This window comes from Strix uralensis, chromosome 6 (genome assembly GCF_047716275.1).
Source record: "Strix uralensis isolate ZFMK-TIS-50842 chromosome 6, bStrUra1, whole genome shotgun sequence".
Taxonomy (NCBI): Eukaryota; Metazoa; Chordata; class Aves; order Strigiformes; family Strigidae; genus Strix; species Strix uralensis.
This window is the reverse complement of record NC_133977.1, coordinates 21461532-21483755: the sequence shown is the minus strand read 5'-3', so window position 1 is coordinate 21483755 and position 22224 is coordinate 21461532. Positions and strand designations below refer to the sequence as shown.

General features: G+C 38.7%; 1 protein-coding gene across 2 annotated transcripts; it reads right to left on the bottom strand.

The window, feature by feature from the left end:
- Positions 1–1914: 1914 nt before the first annotated feature.
- CIRSR (corepressor of RBPJ and splicing regulator) lies at positions 1915–22217 on the bottom strand. Of its 2 annotated transcripts, XM_074873188.1 has the most exons (11): positions 22047–22120; positions 21520–21735; positions 21140–21234; positions 20588–20661; positions 19395–19408; positions 19243–19298; positions 18830–18878; positions 18501–18618; positions 6762–6868; positions 5228–5313; positions 1915–3504 (listed from the first exon to the last, which is right to left on the bottom strand). In XM_074873188.1, the coding sequence occupies exons 2-11, from the start codon at positions 21631–21633 to the stop codon at positions 2778–2780; spliced, it is 1440 nt and encodes a 479-aa protein (XP_074729289.1). In that variant the 5' UTR covers positions 21634–21735; positions 22047–22120; the 3' UTR covers positions 1915–2777. The 2 variants fall into 2 exon arrangements, with proteins under 2 accessions (XP_074729289.1, XP_074729290.1); XM_074873189.1 differs by lacking the exon at positions 21520–21735 and having other exon boundaries at positions 22047–22217.
- Between the last annotated feature and the right edge of the window lie 7 nt (positions 22218–22224).

Here is a 22224-nt window from a genome sequence, read left to right as displayed (position 1 = left end):
AATAATTTACGGTTCAGCATTAATTTTAAACGATCTGTTCCGCGGGGCGGCAGAGCTAAAGGGCGGTCCGGGAGCCCCCTCGCCCCAGGACGACGGCTCTCCGCCGCCCACCCCCGGGCGAAGCCCCGGCCGCCCCGAGGGCCCCTCGACGGAGCCGGGGGGGGCGGGAGCCCGCCCTGCCCCGCCGCCCTCAGCGCGGGGCCGAGCCCCTGCCCGGCCCGCCGGGGCCGCGCGGCGGGAGAACGGCCGTTAGAGCCACCGGCCCTTCCGCGGCCCCGACTCCTCCCGCTCCGGCCCCGGGGAGCCCCGTCCCCGGCGCAGGGCCGCGCCGCAGGGCACCGTCCCGCCCCGCCAGGCTGAGGGACCCCCCCTCACGGCGCCGCGGTCCCCGGCCGCCCAGCCCCGCCGCGCGGCAGAGGGTGAGCCCTATTCTGCGTCTTTTAAAGAAGGAAAAAAAAAAAAGGAAGATGCTCTTACCGTCATCTGTGAACCGACAGCACCTCCTACAGGGCCCCGGCGCGCTCTGCCGAGCGGCCGCGCTGACGGGCCCGGGGCAGCCAAGGGCCGGGGCGACGCCGTGAGGGCTCCCACCGGCGTCCCGCCGCCTGCGCGGGCCACCCGCGGGAACATCCCCCCCGCGGCCCTTCCCCCTCTTCTTTCAATCGGGTTTTGAACCCACCGTCTTTTCCCGGCGCAACGCTGTCGGGCCCACGGGTGGCGAAGGGGGCGGCCCATCAGCCCCGCAGCCGCCATGCCGGGCGCGACGGGCCGCTCCCCGGGCCGGTAAGGAGGCACAAACGGGCCTAAGTACCGAGAGCAGCGAGCCGAGCCTCTTCCAAAGCTGCCCCGACCTCCCCCGAGGCCGGCAGGGCTGCACGGAAAGCAGGAAAGGTGTTGCAAGGATGCGTGGTTTGTGTCAGAGCTCTTCAACTGGCAGTCTTTGAGACAGATACATCCAAAAGGTCATTATTCTCCCGGTTTGATTTTCGTTCGCAATGGCCATCCGTCACAACAGACCCGTGCCTTTCGCCAGTCTCTTCCTACGCAGAAAGGCAGGATGGACACAGCCTACCGTTTAACCACATGCAAATGAATAAAATGCAGAGCCCCTAAAACCACTTAGAACTGTGTGCATCAAGCTGTCCTTCCTTCTTCAGGTAGGAGTCAATTGCATTGCAGCTGGCAGGTTCCTGTGCCACACACAACCATCAGACAGACCGGTAAGCAAGAGACCTTTCTTTGGAGTACAGGCACCTTCCAGTTATTCCTCCTATCTTTCATGCTGCACTTAACATGAAAATGTTCTACCACAGTAAGCCTGTTCCCCTATCACATTACTCTGTCCTCTTACACAGAAGGATAATAAATTCTTCACAAGAGGTTTTGTTTAGATCGTTCGTATGGGCATTTTGCCAGTCTCCTCCTGTTCCTTCTAAGTCAGAGCTTCCACGTGCACACTAATACAGGGCCTGACTCCACTGAATTGTGCATGCCCTTTAACTTCTAGCTACTTCAGCAAGAACGCCTGGAGCAACTTAAGGCAAAGCCATTTAAAAGAAGGCGGCACATCCCTTAATGGCTCACCCTTTCAAACCCATTCACATGCACTTGAAAGATAAGCCAGGTCACTTCCACCATATATTATATTTTGTGTGATACTGAAAAACTTCTGAGTAACCGTTTTAAGAAGCAGAAGTGGACTGGTAATAAAAGATAGTCCCATTTGTCCTGTGAGTGAGCAGGGGAAGAAAGCTGCTTGCCAGAATACCAAATATAGTGACACCTTTTCACCTGTCCACTAATGTACTTCCATCTGCCACCCTGAAATGGCAGAGAAACATCTCCTTTGCAATAAAAACCTTGTCAAGTGTTGCCCTGTGCACTTGTACTGATTCAGAACTCTGGAGAAGGCAATTCTTACTGTTTTTAAAGAATAAGATATTTTATTATGGAAGTTCATCTTCTTAACAATGTGTGCAGAAAATTACTGACAATCATTAAAAAAAACAGTTTGTTTCATGAAAACAAAAGGATGACTATTTACATTAACTTCCTACCACAAACATTGAAATACCTGAAACGGTTGAGGCAGTAAATATTCTTTTCATGTCTTGAGAGATTATTGAACAATAACTTGACATTGTACTGACACATACCAACGGGGGTTCAAGATGTTTATATAGCCCTGACCAAGTTGTACACTGCAGGAGGTCAAAAAATGTTTGCTACACACTTATGTGAACTATGTCTCTCTGTTGTTTAAACTCATGAAATTGATCTCTTACAGGGAACTTTAGAAAAAATGCTTTAGTATTAAAAAAAAAACCCCTCTACAAGACAATGTTTTGGTATCTGAAGCAGTGATTTTATCCAGAATGATCTCAAATGTTTGTTAGCATTTAGCATATCCCAGGACTCTTCCCAAATTACCTTCTGCTTCCCCTCACAGTTGCATCTAAACAGAAAACATCATTGACAAAACCAAGAATATCAATACTGCTGCTCTGAAATATTTTAAAACCCTAAAATTAGGTCTATGAATTACTGCATGTATACAAGAGGTATTTGCCAACAAGTATATTTATACAGTAAGAAAAATACCGTAACATTTATACCTAATTTACAAATATTCCAATGTTATAGAAATGATGCTGTTGGCTTTACATAGGCAATGCTAGTTACAGAGGTTGGAAAATGAACAGCGACACGTAATTGAGCCCTTGTTAAAGGTATTCGTCAAAAAACAGAGGCATTCCTGTTTGCACCTGTCCCCTATACTATCTGTTCTTCTTCCTCTCTCTGCTTCTGCTTCTACTTTGTCTGCTCCTTTCTCTGTGTTCCACTTTATTGCACTTGTCCCCATAGCGCTCTCTACATCTTTTTTTCTCTCTGTGCACATCTGTGCTGGGGCTTCTGGTTTCACTTTTCCTGTGCTGCTCTCCACCGGGGCTTTGACTTGGACTTCTTCTTATTTGCCTTTGCCTGGAACTGCTGTGACTTGTGCAAGGGCTTCTCCGGCTCCCCTCATCCATGCTTTGGCTTCTACTATCCCTCTCCTTTCCTTCAGTCTCTCTCTTGTTGGTGCTATGGTATCTGCTTTTGGACTTTCTTGCCACCTCACAGGAGCTCCATTTGTTGTTCTCCACAGAACTATTTTGCTTTAAAAGTCTGTACTTCTCCCTATCTTTGTCCTTGTTACCGTGACTACTGGAGAGATCTTCATAAAGTTTTTCCTTCCTAGTCTTTGCCTTTCCTTCTGAATCACTGCTGCTGCTAGCCTCTGAAAACTTGTCTTTTTTCCTTTTCTTAGAATACATCTTCCTTTGTGCTGCTTTATCTCTGCTGTCAGTCTCGCTATCACTGCTGCTTACTGAAGTCTCACTGGAAGATGAGGAAGAGGATCTCGTCTTGTGTTTCTTGTGTTTGCTTTTGCTTTTTTTCTTTTGCTGCTTCTTCTTCTTTCTGTCTTTCTTTTTCTTTTTCTTCTCCAGACGATCCAACTTCCTTTTATTTTCAAAATAGAAGAGTAGCGTAATCAGACGTGTTAAGATATTCTAAACTGCAAAGTCATTGTCTTTTCACTACTTCTGATGACCTACACAGTAAATACACTATTTTCCATAAAAACATGTTGAATTGCTCTCCTCTTTCAGCAAAGTATTACTTTTAAACTTCTAACCCGATGTTAACCATAGCAAGAATCCTCCTGTAATTCACAGCTGCTCCCTCAAAAGAGGAAGAATATGATTTTATAATTCTTTAATTTTAAAAAAAGGTAAGTCACATATGTCAATTCTGGCCTTGTAACTAGGAATAAATACATTCAGTGGTGCTTTATTTTTTTCCTCGTCAGCCTGCTCTGGAGACTTTGGAAAATCATTGCTGCTTTTGTTTGTGCATTTTTATTTGATTTTAAAAATGAAAAAATGCAATTAGCATTCACTTTCTATTAATGATGGAAACTGAGTCTCTAAAGCCTACGACTCAGAATTCTCCAGGCAAATAATACAGATATTTTCAATAACCTCTTCTATCGTGACTAGAAATTTACATTTTCTAGCCATAAGTACGATATTACGTCATGCACATGTATTTGCTGCTATTTGACTTTTACCTAGTTTTTAGTTTGCTTTCTGTGTTTAGTCTTCTCAAAAAATCACTGACTGAATAGTGAAACTACTTTCAGTGTATTAAAAAAAAAAAATCCCTTCACACTAGTAAAATCCAAAGGACCCAAATATTTATTGAACTTCAACTTTCAAAATATAAAGTATCATAATTTCATTGTGTTCAAACAAAGAAGTTCAAACAAAATACCGTTTTAAGTTACTCAAACTACATACACATTCCTTAAAGAACCTAAAATATGCCAACTATTTTCAGAGAATTATTTATTATATATGCAAATACTATATGTACCTAACTGCTCAGGTACCTGCTTAGCCATTCACCTTTCTCCCCTCCTCCCACTCCCCATATACAGAACGTCTTTTAACCTAAAAGGCTGTTTTAACTAGTGATACCTGTATGGGATCTACCAGGCAGTAGTTGATATTTTTCATTTTAAACATCTTCAGGTTATTTCAAGATAATGTTGCAAATTAGCAGAGGGGAAAAAAAAGTAAGTCACCTGACATACGAAATCAGTAGGACGGAAGCAAAGAATGAAAATCTCATTAACTTTTGATTAGAACTACAAAGGCAGGGGAGCTCCCTCTGCTGGAGCAGCCAGCTGCAGACCCTGCTCCCAGAGCAGCGCCGAGCTCAGGACAGCCTTGGCCCTGGGGTGCCGCGTCAGGTTCAGTTCAGCCACACAGGAGAACACAACACACTTTGCCAAGTTGTAAACGAGTAAACAAAAACATAGAATTTTTAAGCCTGGAAGAAGATACTGTAAACAATGGAGTGCAAAATACTATTTTAAAATAGCAATTTACAGCATCTTCAGTGAGTCGATTATTATTATTTCAGTATCGCAGTGAATTGGAAATGAGCCCCAGTGCAAAGGTATCACAACTAGATTAGAACAGTCAGGTTAAAACAAAACAACTGGATTAAAAAAACATGCTGCGTAATGCCATTTGTGGTCAACTATATGTTAAACTAAGCTGATTTTCTTCTGTACTGATGGTGCTAAATTCTCCAATGGCATAGAAGTGTTACAGCGACAATCATGGAGTCAGAACTACTGCCAATACAGATCCCCTCCACTAGGTACCACACTTACCTTAGAAGTTTCTGTTTTTGTTTGGTTGACAGTGATTTTAAAAATTCGACTTCTGGATCATCATCTCCTTCACTTGCAACAAATTCCTAGGAAAACATGGTAAGACATTAAGCTCTTATATATAAAAATAATCTCTTCATTCAGATTTCTGTATTCAAAGTGATGCCTCTATGTACCTTATTTTTGCACAGGCACAAATATATTTGTATTACTAAGTTAGCTTAAGACTCTTTGGAAAGAGCAGCAAACTCGCTACAAAGCAAAAAAAAACCCCCCACATTCTGTCTCAAAGCTGAGTAGGTGTTATAATGTGGGGGTTATACAACAGGAGTTATTAGTAACATATGAAAAAATCACTGCTAGGGAAAGAAACATTTCTGAAACAGTTAATAAAAATGAGCCAATTTTGGAGCCCACATGATTCCCCAGGATAAGTCACTCCATTGTTATCATGCCTGGATGAATAGGTAAGATGCTAGTCCTGCTCGAACCCAGAGTAATTTAAGCAAATTACTTTTCTGTCTCGGTTTAGTCATTAGGAAAATGGGTATTAACACATCTACCTCACTGTTGTGTTATTAGTCTTTAAATGTTCATAAAGTGTTCTAGCAATGCAAAATACTGTAATCATATAATCTACATACAATAACGCAATCAGCAAAGCATAGCTACTTTGAAGACCCTGAATTCTTCAAATTATGTGCATCTGGTACACTACAGTTCCCCACCGTGATGTTTTTAATTTTAGCCACACTCAGGAGGGGAAAGAAGAAATAAAGATTACAAAGCTCTTCCAAAAAACCCCCACCACACCTAACATAAACCAAACATACTGATATCACTGTGATTCTTTTAACAGCGCCCATATGCTCATTTTTTCTGGGGCACACAGCTTTTTTAAATGCAAAGGTATATCCATCTGTGGAGACGCAATGAATTGTTGATTTACTCAAGATTTCAAGACCAGCTGAGGGCTGCTGTCCCCTCTTTACCAGTGGTTTGACTATCCTGCCATATGAACAAAGGTTATTTCATGGTGGCTCACTCAAGGAGTGTGTATGAATTTTTCACTTTACATTAAAGCACCTCAATTAGAAATGTACCCTGACAATTAAACATTTTCACTCCCAGAAATAATAATGTAACAATAGTCAATGCAGTAAAAAAATCTTCAAATATAGCCTTCCTGGCAGTGCATATTTGGGCATATTTCCTCAAACTGCATCCAAAGGCTAGCACTGCATCAGAAGTATGTGGCAAAACCCCTAACCATCCCATTTATGAAAAATTCAATTTCTAGTCACCTAGAGGAGGGATTTAATTTATTATATGGGGTTTTAAAATAAGTAATCTATGATTCACCATTCTGACTAAAACAAAGCTGGAAAACAGTAAGTTTGTGGACATTTTTCTACTGGTATAGCTATTCAGCTTTCCTATGGATATGCATATTTGAAAACATTAAGTAGCAATTCACAAGCAATCACATTTAGATTTATAGACATTTTCAGCTTACTGGTAAAAAGATCATTACCTGTGATGGATCATTTGCGGTCAAGTTTCTCCCCAGTACATTTTGTTTCAGTGCAAACCCACTGTTTCTCATCTCCGCTATTAGCTCCGAGGGGTGCATTGATGGCCCTGTTCACAAAAATCACAGTTTGAATGTATCATTTATATCTCTCTACCTTTTTTGGACTCCACAGTAGGAATTCAGTTGAAGCTTTGTTAAGTAAAATCACAGCTAAATCAACTCAATAATCTTCTGCTGAGCAAATAATCAGATATGATTTTCTAAAACAGCAGTCTGGAGATTCAGAATAGAAAATAATTGCATTTTTCTTTAAGTACAAGGGTATTCTCTTATGTAACTTTGTCATGTTGAAAATATATTTAGGTAAGTCTAGCAATATAATTTTATTATAGTAAAAAAGCACAGGAAACCTAAAGAAAGCACATTAAACAAGACTTTTAGGTGCCTCTTCTCTCCTAAAACAATGGGAAAACGCACTTCTACTATGTCACTAATACGGCATTTTTCATAATGACACAAATTTTTGAACTTAAATGTTGAATGTAACCATTATTAGAAACTCAGTATACATATGGAAAATAAATGAAAAAAAAAATCTATGTCCTTATTATTCTAGTATACACCAAGTCTCTAGGCTATTATCTCCTCAGAGATTTCTGTTTTATCAGCTTAAAAAATCCACTAGATATTGCATTAGAGTAGGTATTTGGGATTAGGCACACTGTCTTTCTTTGCAAACATCTAACAAGGAACGAAATAATGGGATATATTTTGGATGATTCAGACTTGACTGCATAATTTATAAACCCTGTAACTCACTCTTTCGTTTTAATTGAATACCTGTGATCAGCAACACCTCATGTACTGTCTGATTAGGTACTTTTTCTTCACCCTAAACATACACTCTTTTGTTAGGTCACTTCCAGTACATTTCCTTACCAGGTCATTCACTAACCTTCCTGCCAATGAATTAACACTACTGTAGAAGGTAATCTAAATTAGAAGGAATGTAAAATAGAGCATGGAGCACACGATTACTATTGCTTCAGTAAACTAACTGTAAATTCTAAGATTAACTAGTTTTATGAAACATACCGATCCTGCTTTGTGATTTTAGGAGTTTCTTAGCGGTGGAGACGGACAAAACTCATAAATTTTCCACACAGAAAAGTATGGAAAGGGAGATATTTACTATGAAAAATATATGGAAAGTAAAATAGCACTTTCTCAAAAAAATGTCAACTTCTTCCTTTTGGGAAGAAGGGCCTCTTTCTTTGTTTGGTGTGAATTGACTGTGGAGTCCTGCTTGTTGGGAGACACAACTACGCCCAGCATGATCAAACTTGGTTTGCCTGGTAAGCCCTTAAAGAGGTAAATCTTTTCAGCCTGTCTTTGGCTTATGACTACACTTATGTCATCACCCTTCCAAGATCTTCAGACAAAACAGTACTAAGTATACCTGATAACCATATATCGTTATCTCGTTAAGTTCCAATTCAGACATAAACTGTAAAACAGATGGTAAGATTGAGCCGAAAGGCTCTCAGTTGGCTAAAACCTTGGGAACTGCTGTTAGCTAAGTATTCTTGAACAGCAACCATCAACTTGCAAAAAAACACTCCTACATCAGGCATAGAAAAGTACTGTGTACTATGAAAACTGACGTCCTCATACATGCATTCCTTATGGACTTGTGAGACAGTCTGTGAAGAAGCTACCTGTGTGATCTCATGCAGGTGAAAACATCTAGAGATGACACTATGCCATGAGTTGACAGAACATTAAGATACAGGAATCCTGTAAAAATAGCTGATCGCTACAACTTCTGACAACTAGTCTCTCAGCATTCTTCCATCAGCAAACTAAAAATAAGTTCAAAGTTACAATGTTTCATCATCTGTTTCTTATTCTTTCTGAAACAAGTCAAATACAGTACCTTGCTATTTTTGAACATGACTGTCAAGCTTATTTTCTGGAATTTACATTTTGATAGGGAAAAAAAGAAAAGAAAAAAAAAACCTTTAAAACTTTTCCAGATGACACTTTTTAAAAACTAAAACATTTATCTACTTTAAAATTAATTCATAGTCTTGGAAAAGCTTTTTACTACATAGTGGAATTAATTGCATGCTGATATCATACTTATTTTTATGCATTAAGACAACTGACAACTTGCTAAGTTTTCTACAGGTACTTAAAATTATATTAAGGGCTTGCACAAAAGAGGCTCCATACTTAAAGACCCACCAAAGGATTTTAAAAATCTTTTCACTGGCCTTTGTAATTCTCAAGAAATAGTGTTGTCAAGCAAATAGGCTACAGTTTCTTCCTGCTTCTTACTTCCTACAGAAGTTCTTGCTACATTAATTCTGCTATCTTCTGTTTAAGATACTATTTAGAAAAAAAAGTCCAAATAGATCAATTGATTCAGAGTTGGGGCACAAAACCTGAAACCCCTCAATGAAGTGTGAAAAGAAGGATTTTAGTCTTCACAAAGTACAACCTGAATGCAACCTTAGCTTAACAGCTGTTGGTGCATCTTTATAATATTCATACAATTAAATAAACAGAAGAGCTGTAGATCAAATTTTTCTGAAGCCTGTATGAGCATCAATTATACTGGATTGCAGAAGGATATCATACTAGGATTTCTACAACTTACAGTAAATTTGCTTTTTTATAACAAAGAGCACTCCGATTTCTTATCACACTTAACTGAGATCAATTTTAACAAATTCAGTTCTGCTTCTATTAAACAACTGGGGCGGGGGGGGGATATAATTCTGGATTTCAATTACTTAAATGCCTAGCTTATAGCAAGCTCTCCCACCTCACATTACTACCCCCACTCCTGTCCCAGAAACAAGAGAAACCTATAGCTGCAATTAATTTCCAATTCTGTCTGTACTTCTCTTGAAGGTACAAATGCAGAGCATATGTAACACTCTGTTGTTGCCAGAATGTCTCCTCTAAGAGGCATGGGCACAGGACTCCTCTTCGGAGAACAATGCTCACTGTAACACACCATCTAGCAGGCCTCCATTAAAATGTCTAAAGCACATTTTTCAAATTATCCAGTATTAGAGAACAGTATGCTAAAACCTCTTTTCATAACGACTGTGATTAAATACCACTTTTTCTGCAACAGTTTCAGTGGCAGTAAGGACAGACCATAATATTATGATTGCCAGTATCACCAAAAATAGCAGTTTTACTTCTATCTACTCATGATGCATAGTCTTGACAGTATCTGCTCAATTTATTGATAAAAGCTTTCACTTCTATCACCACTGCAGATGAGCAAACTGAATTATTCTTTGCAATCAATTAAGTTTTAAATGGATTTTTATTGTGGAATATATATGGAAAGCAAGGAGATAAGCAGCAGCAATAGTGTAACCACTATTCCCACCTGTGGGAGGGGAAACTACAGTAACCAGCTGTACTCAGGTAGTGGCTGCAGTTGTGTGTTGTTATGAAATTAAACAGGCTACTCAATATAAAAGTTACTGAAAAAGGCAGTAGATCCTTCATGGTGTCATTTTAATTATGACTTTTTAACCTTTAGCGTAACTAATGCTCATTTTGTGTATCATCAAAACAGAGTATTTAGAATAGGACTCATCTAGAGCTTCCCCTTCCTGAAAATGGTTCTGGTGTGGGACACTTCTAGTTTATGGATGTGATCATTTTAATCTAAAAATATCACCGTCATCATACTATCAGACTTCTTCTGACTTAGTAACAGAGAGATAATTTACATGAACATAAACGTGAACAAAGCACACTTGCATATCTGCTATCAATTTGCCAGTATGTGTCACACTCTGTATACTCCACTCTACCATATTTAAAAGTTTATGAATCAAGGATAAGGTATGTTCAAGGTTTATCCTTTATTACTATATAATATGTCTTCATTCTTTATTATATGAATCTTGGACAACATGATGATATAACTCTTCCAAATTGAAATTTGATTTTCTGTGTAACAGTGATACTAAAGCCATGTTCTGCAGTGGAAAAATAAACACACACATCAACTAGGTTTTAGAAAACCATTCTGCTGGTGGGTTTCAGTTTAGCCCACAATCACATCAATACTCTGAATTCAGAATGCTGCCCTCTCTGGGTGGTAGCAAAGGCAAAACATATGATACAAGGCTTTTGAGGTTTTGCTTTAAAAGGGAAACTAACTTTAAAATTAGCATAGACAGTTTTGTCAATATACTTTTTTCGTGCTCTTCACAGTTTCATACGGGTTTTTTTCTCTCATATGGCTTAAACTGAAATTGAACATAAATGGAAAAAAATTACAGACTGAGCCTAATCACACTGTATCGTCTGTGAACTTTTATTGTGGTTGTGACAGAGATAAGAGTAGACACTTATTTATCTAAAGGACAAAGAGCCATTATAAAAATTATGTGATCATGACCCTGGTCATGAAGAACATAGCAAATTTATGCTGCCTCCACTAATTCAGAATTGATCATTTTTTACTGATATTTTTTCCATCTATTTCAGAGATGACTGTATTCAGGCCATATTTACACTTCAAAGCAACAACTGCAGTTGGCATTGGGAGAAATCAATGAATAAAAAAAAAAATCTCTGGCTTTTAATTAGTTCTTCTTCAGAGGGTCTGTAGTTCAACTGAATTTAACACTTTAGCACAGAATTTCTGTATGATTTGCCATGCTTTTGTCATAGGGTATTTCAGAGAATGCCGAGTTTCCTTTTTGCTTTTCTTGAGTAGTAAAAACCCATTTTGCGTTATCAAACTGCTACAGGAATCCGTATTTATTGCCTAAATGCCAAGCACAAGACTTCTAATAGAAATCTGTATTTTATACATTCACACCGAATACAGAGGCTTCTGAAACATAAATGGAGGATTATTCTAAAATGTGACGGTTCTTAAACTATGTGAAGATTTAGTTAAGGTTCCTACTGTTCACAATCAAAGGTCTCAGCTGTAGATCATACAGTGTATGAAACCTTCCTTTATGTTTCTACAGATGACCGTTTATACAAATATTCACAGTTAACTATTCAAATGCCTTTTCTTTGTTATTATAGATTCAAGAGAACACTTAAGTCAATTCCTGCATTCCTGATATAATGCAGATTTTTACCTGTTGGGAAACAAAAAAGTATCGTATTTGTCACTGAAAAAATGCAGTGAGATATAGACATAATAAAACATAGACATAGATTTCCTTTGTTGCTGTCTCCATATGACTGATAATTTCAATGATTACTATGGAAAGGATTCTCACCCAAAAGCTAAAGATCAGTGGAACACACTAAGTGACAGACTGATGGAAACCACAACCACAATTATTATAGGGGCACTCAGGCGATGAAAAGAGAGGGCACAAACTCTAGGAGATGATAATGAGTCTTTAGAAGGCTGCATTTGCATAGACTTATCTAGAGCTTCTTTATCGTCGTACATCATAAGACACTAGATACAAACACATTTTGCTGCATTACATTTTTAGCACTATTTGCCTGATTTTTCCACAACATGCTAATCACTTTACAGTACTCCTTCTTCTCAGTAATTTCACTGGACAGATCACATATGGAGCCAGTCAGCTGTAAAACATTCGAAGTAGTCCACAGCAGAGTAGGATGCCCAGCACTCTCCAGGCTTAGGTTTCATAGGCCAAGAGCATAAGAACCTTTTTTAATCTCACCATTCCACTTCTTCTAACTATGCCATTCATAAAATTACATCCCCATTTGAGATACTAGCCTTACTTCATAAGATAGTAATACCCTTCTTCATAAGAGAGTAATAGATTCCTAGCAGGTTATTTGTTCTAAAAGATATATGATAAGAATTGTAAGCATTTAAGTTTTCATAGCTTTTTAGCAATCCCCACCCAATGCTCACTGAACAAGATAGACTGCTTGCAGGGAAGAAAAAAAAAAAAAAAAAAGAAAAGAAGAGGTATTTAGTTTGTCCCAACTTTACCTGACCAAGAAAATTGCAGGCAATTTTGAAGTGAAATAACAGTATTACTTCAAAACATTTTGCACAGAAGACCCACTCACTAGTCTCTGTCCTAATAAAGGCTTTTCAGACTCACAAAAATCACCAGATGCTGCTGGTTAATGATAAAAAAGGATTGTAAAAACAGGCAAACCTTTAGATGCTAGTGACCTGGGTTCTTTTGCTGGTATATATTACATGCATATATACACAGTGGCACATAAAGTCAGAACGACAACTGATATCTTCATCTTGTCTGAACTTTGAAAGTTCAGATTTTATCAGTAAAAAACCCTGTAAATCAGTTTAGCCCAAAGAAGGATTTTGATTGCCTAATTTAGCTTTGTAAAGGAGAAGTAAATCTTATAAGTTGGTCTCTGTAAGCCTCACAGCTGGAACATTCTAACACTACTTTGCAGTTTCCAGTGATCAAAGTAAGTTACTTTATATCTAAAACTAAGATTTTCATAATGGAAATAATGCAACACCAGGGGGTGCAGTTATCATGAAATAATTACACTCCTGGGAGATTACAGACAAGACTGTACCCCAGGGGTGTGATTATCCCATGATAACCACATCCACTGAAATTGCCTTATTGCAAAAATAATCTCTATTCACTGGTGAGATATTATTCAATAGGCACTTTTTTTAATGGTAAGATTATTATTTTTTTTTGTATGAATTGCCAGATACATTAGTAAAATGGTCCCAGAAGCAAAATAACCAAGCCACCATGCCTAAGTTAAGGTACTGATTGTAATTATTTTTGTTTGCTGGAGTGCTGCAGTGTATGTCAGATCTTGAAAGACAGCAGTCTCTTCTCACAGAACAGAGTTCTGTGCCACAGACGTGCTTTTGCCCTGCAGCGGTTCCTAAACTGAAGTCCGTGACTGGTCTTTGCATACAAGATATTCAACACTGAATCCAAACCAGCAATTGCCAGTCAGTTTATGGGCAAAGAGGAAGATTACAATGCAGTCCTCACATAAGATTCAAAGACAAGTATCCTGCTGAAATAAGAGAATCACAGCTTACAGAATTTATGGGAAAGAAAAAGCCTGCATTGGTGGTTATTTTATGATGTGAAAAAAAATGTACATAAGGTGATCAATAACTTTCCTCACAGAGAAACAGAGCAGGAACTTTAGATAATGCAACTAAATCAGACATAGCTGTTTCATTTTCATTCATGTGAACTCAAACATTTCCTTTGAGGCTGAAAAAATGGTCTGAGTTCAAATAAGACATTTTGGTTTACTCCCTGAAGCAGGAAAAAAATTAAACAAAACACAAACTGAACTTGTATCAAGTGCTCTTGAATTTGGCTTCTGCATTACTTAAACTTTTTTCATTCAAATAAGAGGTCCATGTCCTACTGAAACACACTGATTTGGGTATTTAAAAAAACCCTCAAAACACATTACCCCCGGGCTTTTATTAAATTGAAGTCACCATTCATCTAAGACCTTTGAAAGCCCAGTTTTTGGGAAGGGGAAGGAAGAAAGGGAAGGATGGGGAAAGGCTGCTCTTGCTGTTTTTAACTCAATAACTTGGTTATCCTAATAAAATAAATTTTTTACTCTTCTGTCAAAAGCTTTTGCTTTTGACTAAGGAGAAAGATGAAAATGTCCCTCCAATTAAGTAAGCGCCAATCCTTTATACATGCATACAGATTTGTTAGCAATACTGTGGCTACCACTCTTTGTACTGGTTTTGGCTGGGATAGAGTTAATTTTCTTCATAATAGCTTGTACTGGGCTATGTTTTGGGTTTGTGACCAAACAGTGTTGGTAACACAGAGATGTTTTAGTTATTGCTGAGCAGCACTTGCACAGCATCAAGACCTTTCTGCTTCTCTCACCACCCCACCAGGGGGTGGGCTGGGGGTGTGCAGGAAGCTGGGAGGGGATACAGCCGGGACAGCTGACCCCAACTCACCAGAGGGATATCCCACACCATGACATGGTGCTCAGCAATAAAAGCTGGGAGAAAAAGGAGGAAGGGAGGATGTTTGGAGTGAAGGCATTTGTCTTCCCAAGTAACCATCACGAGTGATGGAGCCCTGCTGTCCTGGGGATGGCTGAGCACCTGCCTGCTAATGGGGAGTGGTGAATTAATTCCTTGTTTTGCTTTGCTGGTATGCACAGCTTTTGCTTTACTTATTAAACCATCTTTATCTCAGCCCATGAGTTTTCTCACTTTCACCCTTTCACTGATTCTCTCCCCAGTCCTCCTGTGGGGGAGTGAGGGATTGGCTGTGTTGGGCTGAGCTGCCTATCTGGGCTAAATCCTTTACAGGTTGGTTAATTGTTTCAATGATTTATAGCCTAAATTTGGTCTAATACAATTAATTTCATAAATGAATTGAAGTCCCAGTATATTGACTATTGTACTAAAATTTTATTCTCGTTTCACCTTTATTCCTTATTATATCTGTATTTCCCAGACGTACCCTTTCATTTATGAGACAATATTTATATTTCAATTTCCTGACACACAAGCTAGGAACAAGCTTTCAGAGATGACTTTCTACATATGGAATTACTGCCTGACCTTTGAAAGTATTATTTGCCCTAATAATTTAGCCCAACATTTTTCAACTCTTCCTTGAGCTAGTTGCAAACATATTTTTTACACATTTAGCTATTAAAACCCCCAGTCAAACAAATTAAATACACGTTCCAGGCTTGCTGTATACTATAAGCAGTCACTCCCTACCCTTGAAATCCCTAATCATTGTTCTCTTCAGAGGTGCGTATTTTCTTCTCCATTCTAGAAACGAACAGACAGCTTCTGAAAGTTGCTCTTTGGAGTTCAGACCTTAAAAGCCAAGTGGTTTTGTACTTTTCTTCGGGTGTTGACAATCACAATAAATGAAAACTCTGGACTATTTACATGTTTTTACCAGTCTAAGCATGACACTTATTTAGGACATGTTGTGTGGGTGGGTGGGAAGCAATTCAAATGCTTCTGGGTTTGTTTTTTTTTTTTTAACCTAATCATCAGTTCATGAAACACAGAAAGGTTTCATAAAGAGATGATATCACAAAAAGTCTCTGTCCCTTACAAAGCAGCGTTTTCTGCAGTTCTAGACAACCTAAATAAGAACAGTGGCAACAGACATTTTTGCAGTACTATAAAATAATCAGAATTAGGAATTTAATCTAGAGACATAAAAGCACCTTAGGAGTGCATGCAATTACTGATAAAGAGAAGCAGGAAGAAGCAGAGGTTGAAGAGATGGGTTGTACAGAACGGAAGGTTCTTAGAGGTGGATACCAATTCAGCATTAGGGCTAGTAACAAAGCATTACGTAGAAGTAATGAGAAGAAACAAAGAGAATAAAGGGAAACGGTCAAGACAAGATTATACTGTTGGGGGGTGTTTGTCAGAATATGATAGAACTTCTTTTTCATGTTGCAGTGTCCTGTTAGGAAACAAAACACTGTTTTACCCTCAGTGTAGGTTAATTTTACAGAGCTAACTGCCGATCTGCAGCACTTTAACAACTGGGTAGAATTCTGAGCAATGCAAAGGTAATAACTTACTCCCATCCCAGACAACACAGGACTGGTGTCAGGGTTTAGCTAAAAAAAAAAAAAAAATTTTTTTAAAATGTGTGTTGTTTGCTTTAACATGCCACGTGGATGAATTATGAGCCTTACAAGAATCAGTGAATTCAATAACTTGTGTTCTCACTTAACTGTAGCGCTTCATTTACATACATGGAATTTCCAGAAGTTGTCAAAAGGAGCGTAATTTAGCTTGTTATTAAATCAGATGAAGTTTTAGAAAAGTTGATGAAAGGATTGTATTCCTGAGGTTGGAAAAAGCAGACAACCTTTCATCTGATGATCTAATTAACGATATTACCATTTCCTATAAGCCTTGTATCTACTATTAAATCAAGAATTTAAAACAATTCTAAGCTTTACCTACAGTGTTTTTACATAGTTTCCCTGAAAGAAAGTAGCAGTATCATTACAGCTGACTATTCAAAACCAAGAACAGTGTCTTACAAATTATATATACAAACCCTGATCTGTCGCCCACCCCTACTTGCTGAAATCCTTCCTCAGCCTATAAAAAAAGTCTATGCTCAGCATAGCATACTGTCTTCTAAGTTCCAGAGTTGAAAATGAGAGGGCATTGGTGCAGTCTGAGAACATCTAAGTAGTTTTACAGCACTTTCCTTCATGCAAAATTCATCATATGTGCTAAATCCCTTTCTCTAAGCTTAGAAAGATGGTTTGGAAGGCTACTCGCAGAATATCTCTCTGACAGGAAACACCCACAGCAGTCAAACGTTACCCACACCTAGATAGTTACTTCAGTTAGGTTTGAAACAAGCAGTTAGTCTTATATTGACACTGCAAAGTATTATGAATAATGAGGAGTCCATTTTCAAGTTTGTGCAAGCATGTACAATTACTTTCTGCTTTCCCAGTCAAACATTCCTAAAATTTACCCACATCCTTTGAACTGGGGAGTAGGGGGAAGAGAGGAAGTGAGTTCTGCAGCACAAAAGCTTATCTGTCATGCAAGAGCTGCACAATATAATTCTACCACCACCAAATGCTCCAAGCACAGTTTCTTCTAAGGTAAGAATGAGGCAAGAAAATGATTTAATGTTATAACCTACTGAATAGAGAGGCTGAGAACGTCAACTACAGGATGGCTAATACAACGGTATAAATCATCAGACAGTGCCCAAAAGCAGAGGAGTGTAAGAGGCATTATTTCCCTTAAGTCTTCCAGGCCTCATCTCAAAGAAATGACATATCTCGGTGATCTAATTCTGAAAAGCAAGATTGTCAGCAGGCTAAACACGTAATAAAACTAAGAGCTACTACATAAAATAGATAATCTGAGGAAAGACAGAAGAAAACCAGATGTTATCAAGTGTGCAATTGTAATGGTATCCCTGTGAAATCAAATACACATGACACGTGATCTTAAAGCACAGTACAGCAAAGCTGAAGATTCACCCATGTTATCAGGTGTTTCTTTAACACAACACAATTTTAAGAATCTTAAAAGCGTTACAAACTTGAGTCAACTTAGAGAAAACAAAGTATTGCAGGCAAAAAATTATTCAATTTCAATGTTTACATCCACTTCTTTAAACCTCATCTAACACTAAATGCTGTGTGACTTCAAGTAACAGGAAAGATAACAGGAAAAAAAAAATGTAGTTCAGGAAGCAATATGAAGCCAGCTGAAAGGAAACCAGGCATTTGGAAATCTAGGTTTCAACTGCTTGTCCACTTATAGAAGCCCAATTACCTATACTAAAAAACGCAAACCTCTCCTTTCTTCCAAGTGATTAACAAAGATATACTGATATATTCCAGCTTTTCCAAGCAGTTTGCCTGAATCTGAACTGGGACAGTCTTTGGCAATCCATTACATTAATATTTTTTTTTGGTGACACAAATATTGTCATTCTGATATAAACAATCTAATTGCAGCATCTCAATTTTTGCTACAGATAGAATCAAAGCAACAGTCATTACAGAATCTTTTTTAAATGTGTTACTAATTACAAAATTAGGTCCCTGTAATTTGAAATAATTAACTCAAAATTGTGGATCCTACATTTGGAATAAAAAAGCGTTTTCCCCATTTCATCAACTCTTTGAAAGATGATAAACTTAAGCCTTCTAAAATTAAGTGTGATGAGTTCCCTCAAAATTTCTAACCAGCACTTTTAAAAGACACTCACTGCCTACCTGAACCATCACTGGAGACTGAACTCGCGTTAATTCCAGAAAGGCCAAATAAGGGACATTCTCGATCGGTGTTTACATGACCCCACTTGTGGCATTTAATACATCTCACATTCCGCACCTAAAAGGAAAAAAAAATAATTACATAATTTAGTTAACAATACAGAAACATAACCTTTACAGAAATGTCTATGTTATTAGGCATAAGAGAAGTTTTTAAACTCACTGAGAAACAGGTGATAAAATTAAGAGAGTCCATGTGAATGTTCTGCAGTTAGATAATATTTGAAATATACCCAAGACATCCAGAGAGTGAAATTTATGTAACTTGCCTGGATACCAAATGGCTGATCTCTGATATTCATATCATCCTTAGCATATCTGTTACACAAACACAAAAGAAAAAAAAAGTGAATTGATCATTTGTTTTTAAAACCATCATATACAAAGCAACTTTTTTGTTGTTAAGTGCATATCAATTTCAGAGATTATATATACACTTCTGTTAAACATTAGTTTTAATGTGTTCTCACATATGGATGTAAAATTCAAACAAAAACTAAGCCGGTCAAGGAAGAAGTTCCAGGTTTACAGGTTTTACTAATTAACCGCCAGGACATGATAGGATTACACAAGTGACCTTCTCAAAAATAAAATGGGAAAAAGTAGAAAAAGGAAAAAGAAAAGGATATGAAAAGTAAATAAGGAAAAAAAAAATCATTCGGATAAAATCCAGACATCTTACTTTTCTCGAGGGGCGACTTTTTGCCATTCAAATTTGTATTCAGTCTCTCCTTCTTGCTATAAAACAGAAACGATGGTAAGTTTGAAAACTTTTTTTTAAATAAATTTTCAGTAAGTAGAAAGAAAACATAAAGAAATGATGTAACAAAATACCTCTTTAGTCTCCTCTTTGAATTTTCAGAAATCATGGAAAGAAAAGAAATGATACATTAATTATACATGTAAAATGCAGTTGGTGTCTAAGCTTGAGACAAAACATTTTATGGTTTACACTAATACAATAGTGCAAATACTCAGAAAAATAACTTTATTTAAATATAGTTTTAAATAATCAGTCTCTAGGATATGGTTACAAACCCTGTAAAACCAGAATCGGCTTTTAAAACTACATTGATTTGATAAACAAACACAGAAAACTTTTTTTTTCCCAAAAGTAGCAACAATACTTGATTTTAAAATCTTAAAAACCCCATTTTTTTTAGAAAGAATCACTAGTTTAAAATTGCATTTGCTCTAAACTTAAGGGATTACTTTAAGAACTTTTAAAGTTAAATAACTGTAAAATCTGCTCTACAGGAATGAGCCCATCCAAGTATTTCAAAGGGTTTTCATGCAAGTGGGAAAGATGTATTTTAAAGGGAACATGTTTTCTTTTAGAGGGAATAGGTTTTTTAAATTCTGCACTTACATTCAGATTTTGCTAAAATTAAATGACTGATATGAGTATCCACCAGGTACCTAGTAATTTCCATTTATGAATCTATAAATACAGTCATAGTCAGACCCACCAGAGTTAGGTCAGCCAGCGCTGTTGGCTACAGAATCTCAGTATTTATTATTTATAAACTTCCACTAATTTAACTTCTTGCTTTGGTATTTCCTATGTTTGACATGCATCAAGCCGAATTATGGGCAGAACTTTTAGGCAAAACCAATCCTGCTATTTCTAAAAAGGAGAGTAGGTTTGTGCTGTCTGAGTCATGGCCTTGGTAAGGTCTAGTCCTCCTCATTCCGTGGCTTTATCACTGGCTATCACCTTTGGTCAAGGACAGAATATCTGCTGTTGCCAGGAAAGGTATTTTACCTGTTTTTTTCCCTTCACATTGAACTGTTGCTTAAAAAAACCCCCAACCATTCTTAGTTTGAAAGAAATTAAAGTATCGTAGATCAAAATTATTACATACTATGAATGTCTGCATATTCCCACAGGAAGAACTAAAAATCATATGTTCTAGCATTGTCTCGCTATGAACACATTATTTTAAAATAATGGATGCTATGCTTATCTCTGAAGAAGGTTTTTAGCTTTACAGTACTGTCTGCTCACGTTCAGGAAATCGCAGTACCTTTCTTTGCTCCCGGTGGGGCCTCATACATGAAATTAAGACCATTCTTCACACGCTCATCACCCATAAGCAACCTAAATAAAAAGGGCAGAGTTTGGAGTGTTACACACAAAACAATCACATTACTATTACTTGTTAAAAAAAAATACGTGCAGCAGGAAATTGTTATAATAACTGGCAATTTCTTAATTTGTTAATTTGAGTAACAAGTTGAGTATCAAAAAAACCTGAAAGACCAGTCAATACTTTTGCGTGCTCTACTGTATACCAAAAATCACACATTTCAATCACAACTGAAACATAACTCTGTGGCTACAGAATTATGAGACAGATTTCTGTGTGATCCAAATACACTGTTATGCAAGGTTACCTGCTGTTCTGAGCAGCATAACATACTTTGAAAATAACTAGAGAACACACACAAGCCACTTGAAAGAAGTTCTTGTGACCTTCGCTTAATCAGACACCAATTTCTGAGTCACTGTCCTCTCCTACTACTAAAGTCAATGGGAGACAGTAGGAAGAAGTGTGTGGTCTTATGCCAATTCTCACCTATTATCATAGGATTCCTGTTCTTTCAGATACTGTTGCATTAATTCTTCTTGTTTCTTCTTATCATATGATATTTTCTGTTCTGCCATCCATACCTAATTAGAACAAGTAAGTTTCTATTTTAAGCAAATACAAAAGTACCACAAAATATATTCACATATAAATACTTAACTGGCTTAATCTATTGAAAATACTTAACAAGGGAAAGCTCCCATTTCAACCACATAAAATATATTACTCTCATACAGCATTTCAACAAATGAACTTCACACAGCATTAATTTTGATAAGCTACGACTCCAACATCTAAGAACTGAAAAGACATGAGAAAGTTTAGTAACTTAAAGAGAAAAGTAGGCTCAGAAAGCACCTCTGTCTCACCAGGCCCCAGATCCCAGGTGCTCTCAGGAGCTCCTGGAACGGCATAGTGCTGGGGAAGAGAGACCTGGAACCAGGGCAGGGCAGGTGCAAAATATTGGGAAAACACGGGCACATCGGGACAGGTGGGGGTTTTCCTGGACAGGGCACAGTGCCTGTTTACCCCGAGAGTCAGATGTTGAGAAGCCGGACCCAGGAAAAGGCGACAGCTGCACACGCCTGCAAGCAAGGAAACCTGAAGCTTCAAGTATTTCTTAACGTTTTCTCCTGCCTCTTCCCGCCCCTCGCCCCAGCCCCGCTCCCAGCCCAGGAAGGCCGACATGCCTTACTCACGCCGCTGCGGTACCGGGAGCCCGTCGCCCCCCCAAGGCACCGCCCGGACCCGTCCCAGCCCCCCGGACTCGCCCAGAGCGCGGCGGACGTGGCCTGTCCGACCGACCGGCCGGGCTGAGGGGCCGCGGCACCTCCCCCCAGACCAGCCGCCCGGTAAGGGCCGCAACGGCTCCCGCCGCCGGCCCGGCCCCCCTCACCTTTTTGATGTTGGACTTGGAGGCGGGGTGAAAATCTTTCTTGCACATGAAGTTGGCGAATGACTTCCCCATGGCGGCGGCGGGGAGGGAACCGGCGGCACCCCGCACTGACACGGGCCCTCAGCCGGCTGCCTCCGCCGGGCCTTCCGGGTTGGCGGGCGGGCCTTCCTGCGGGGCG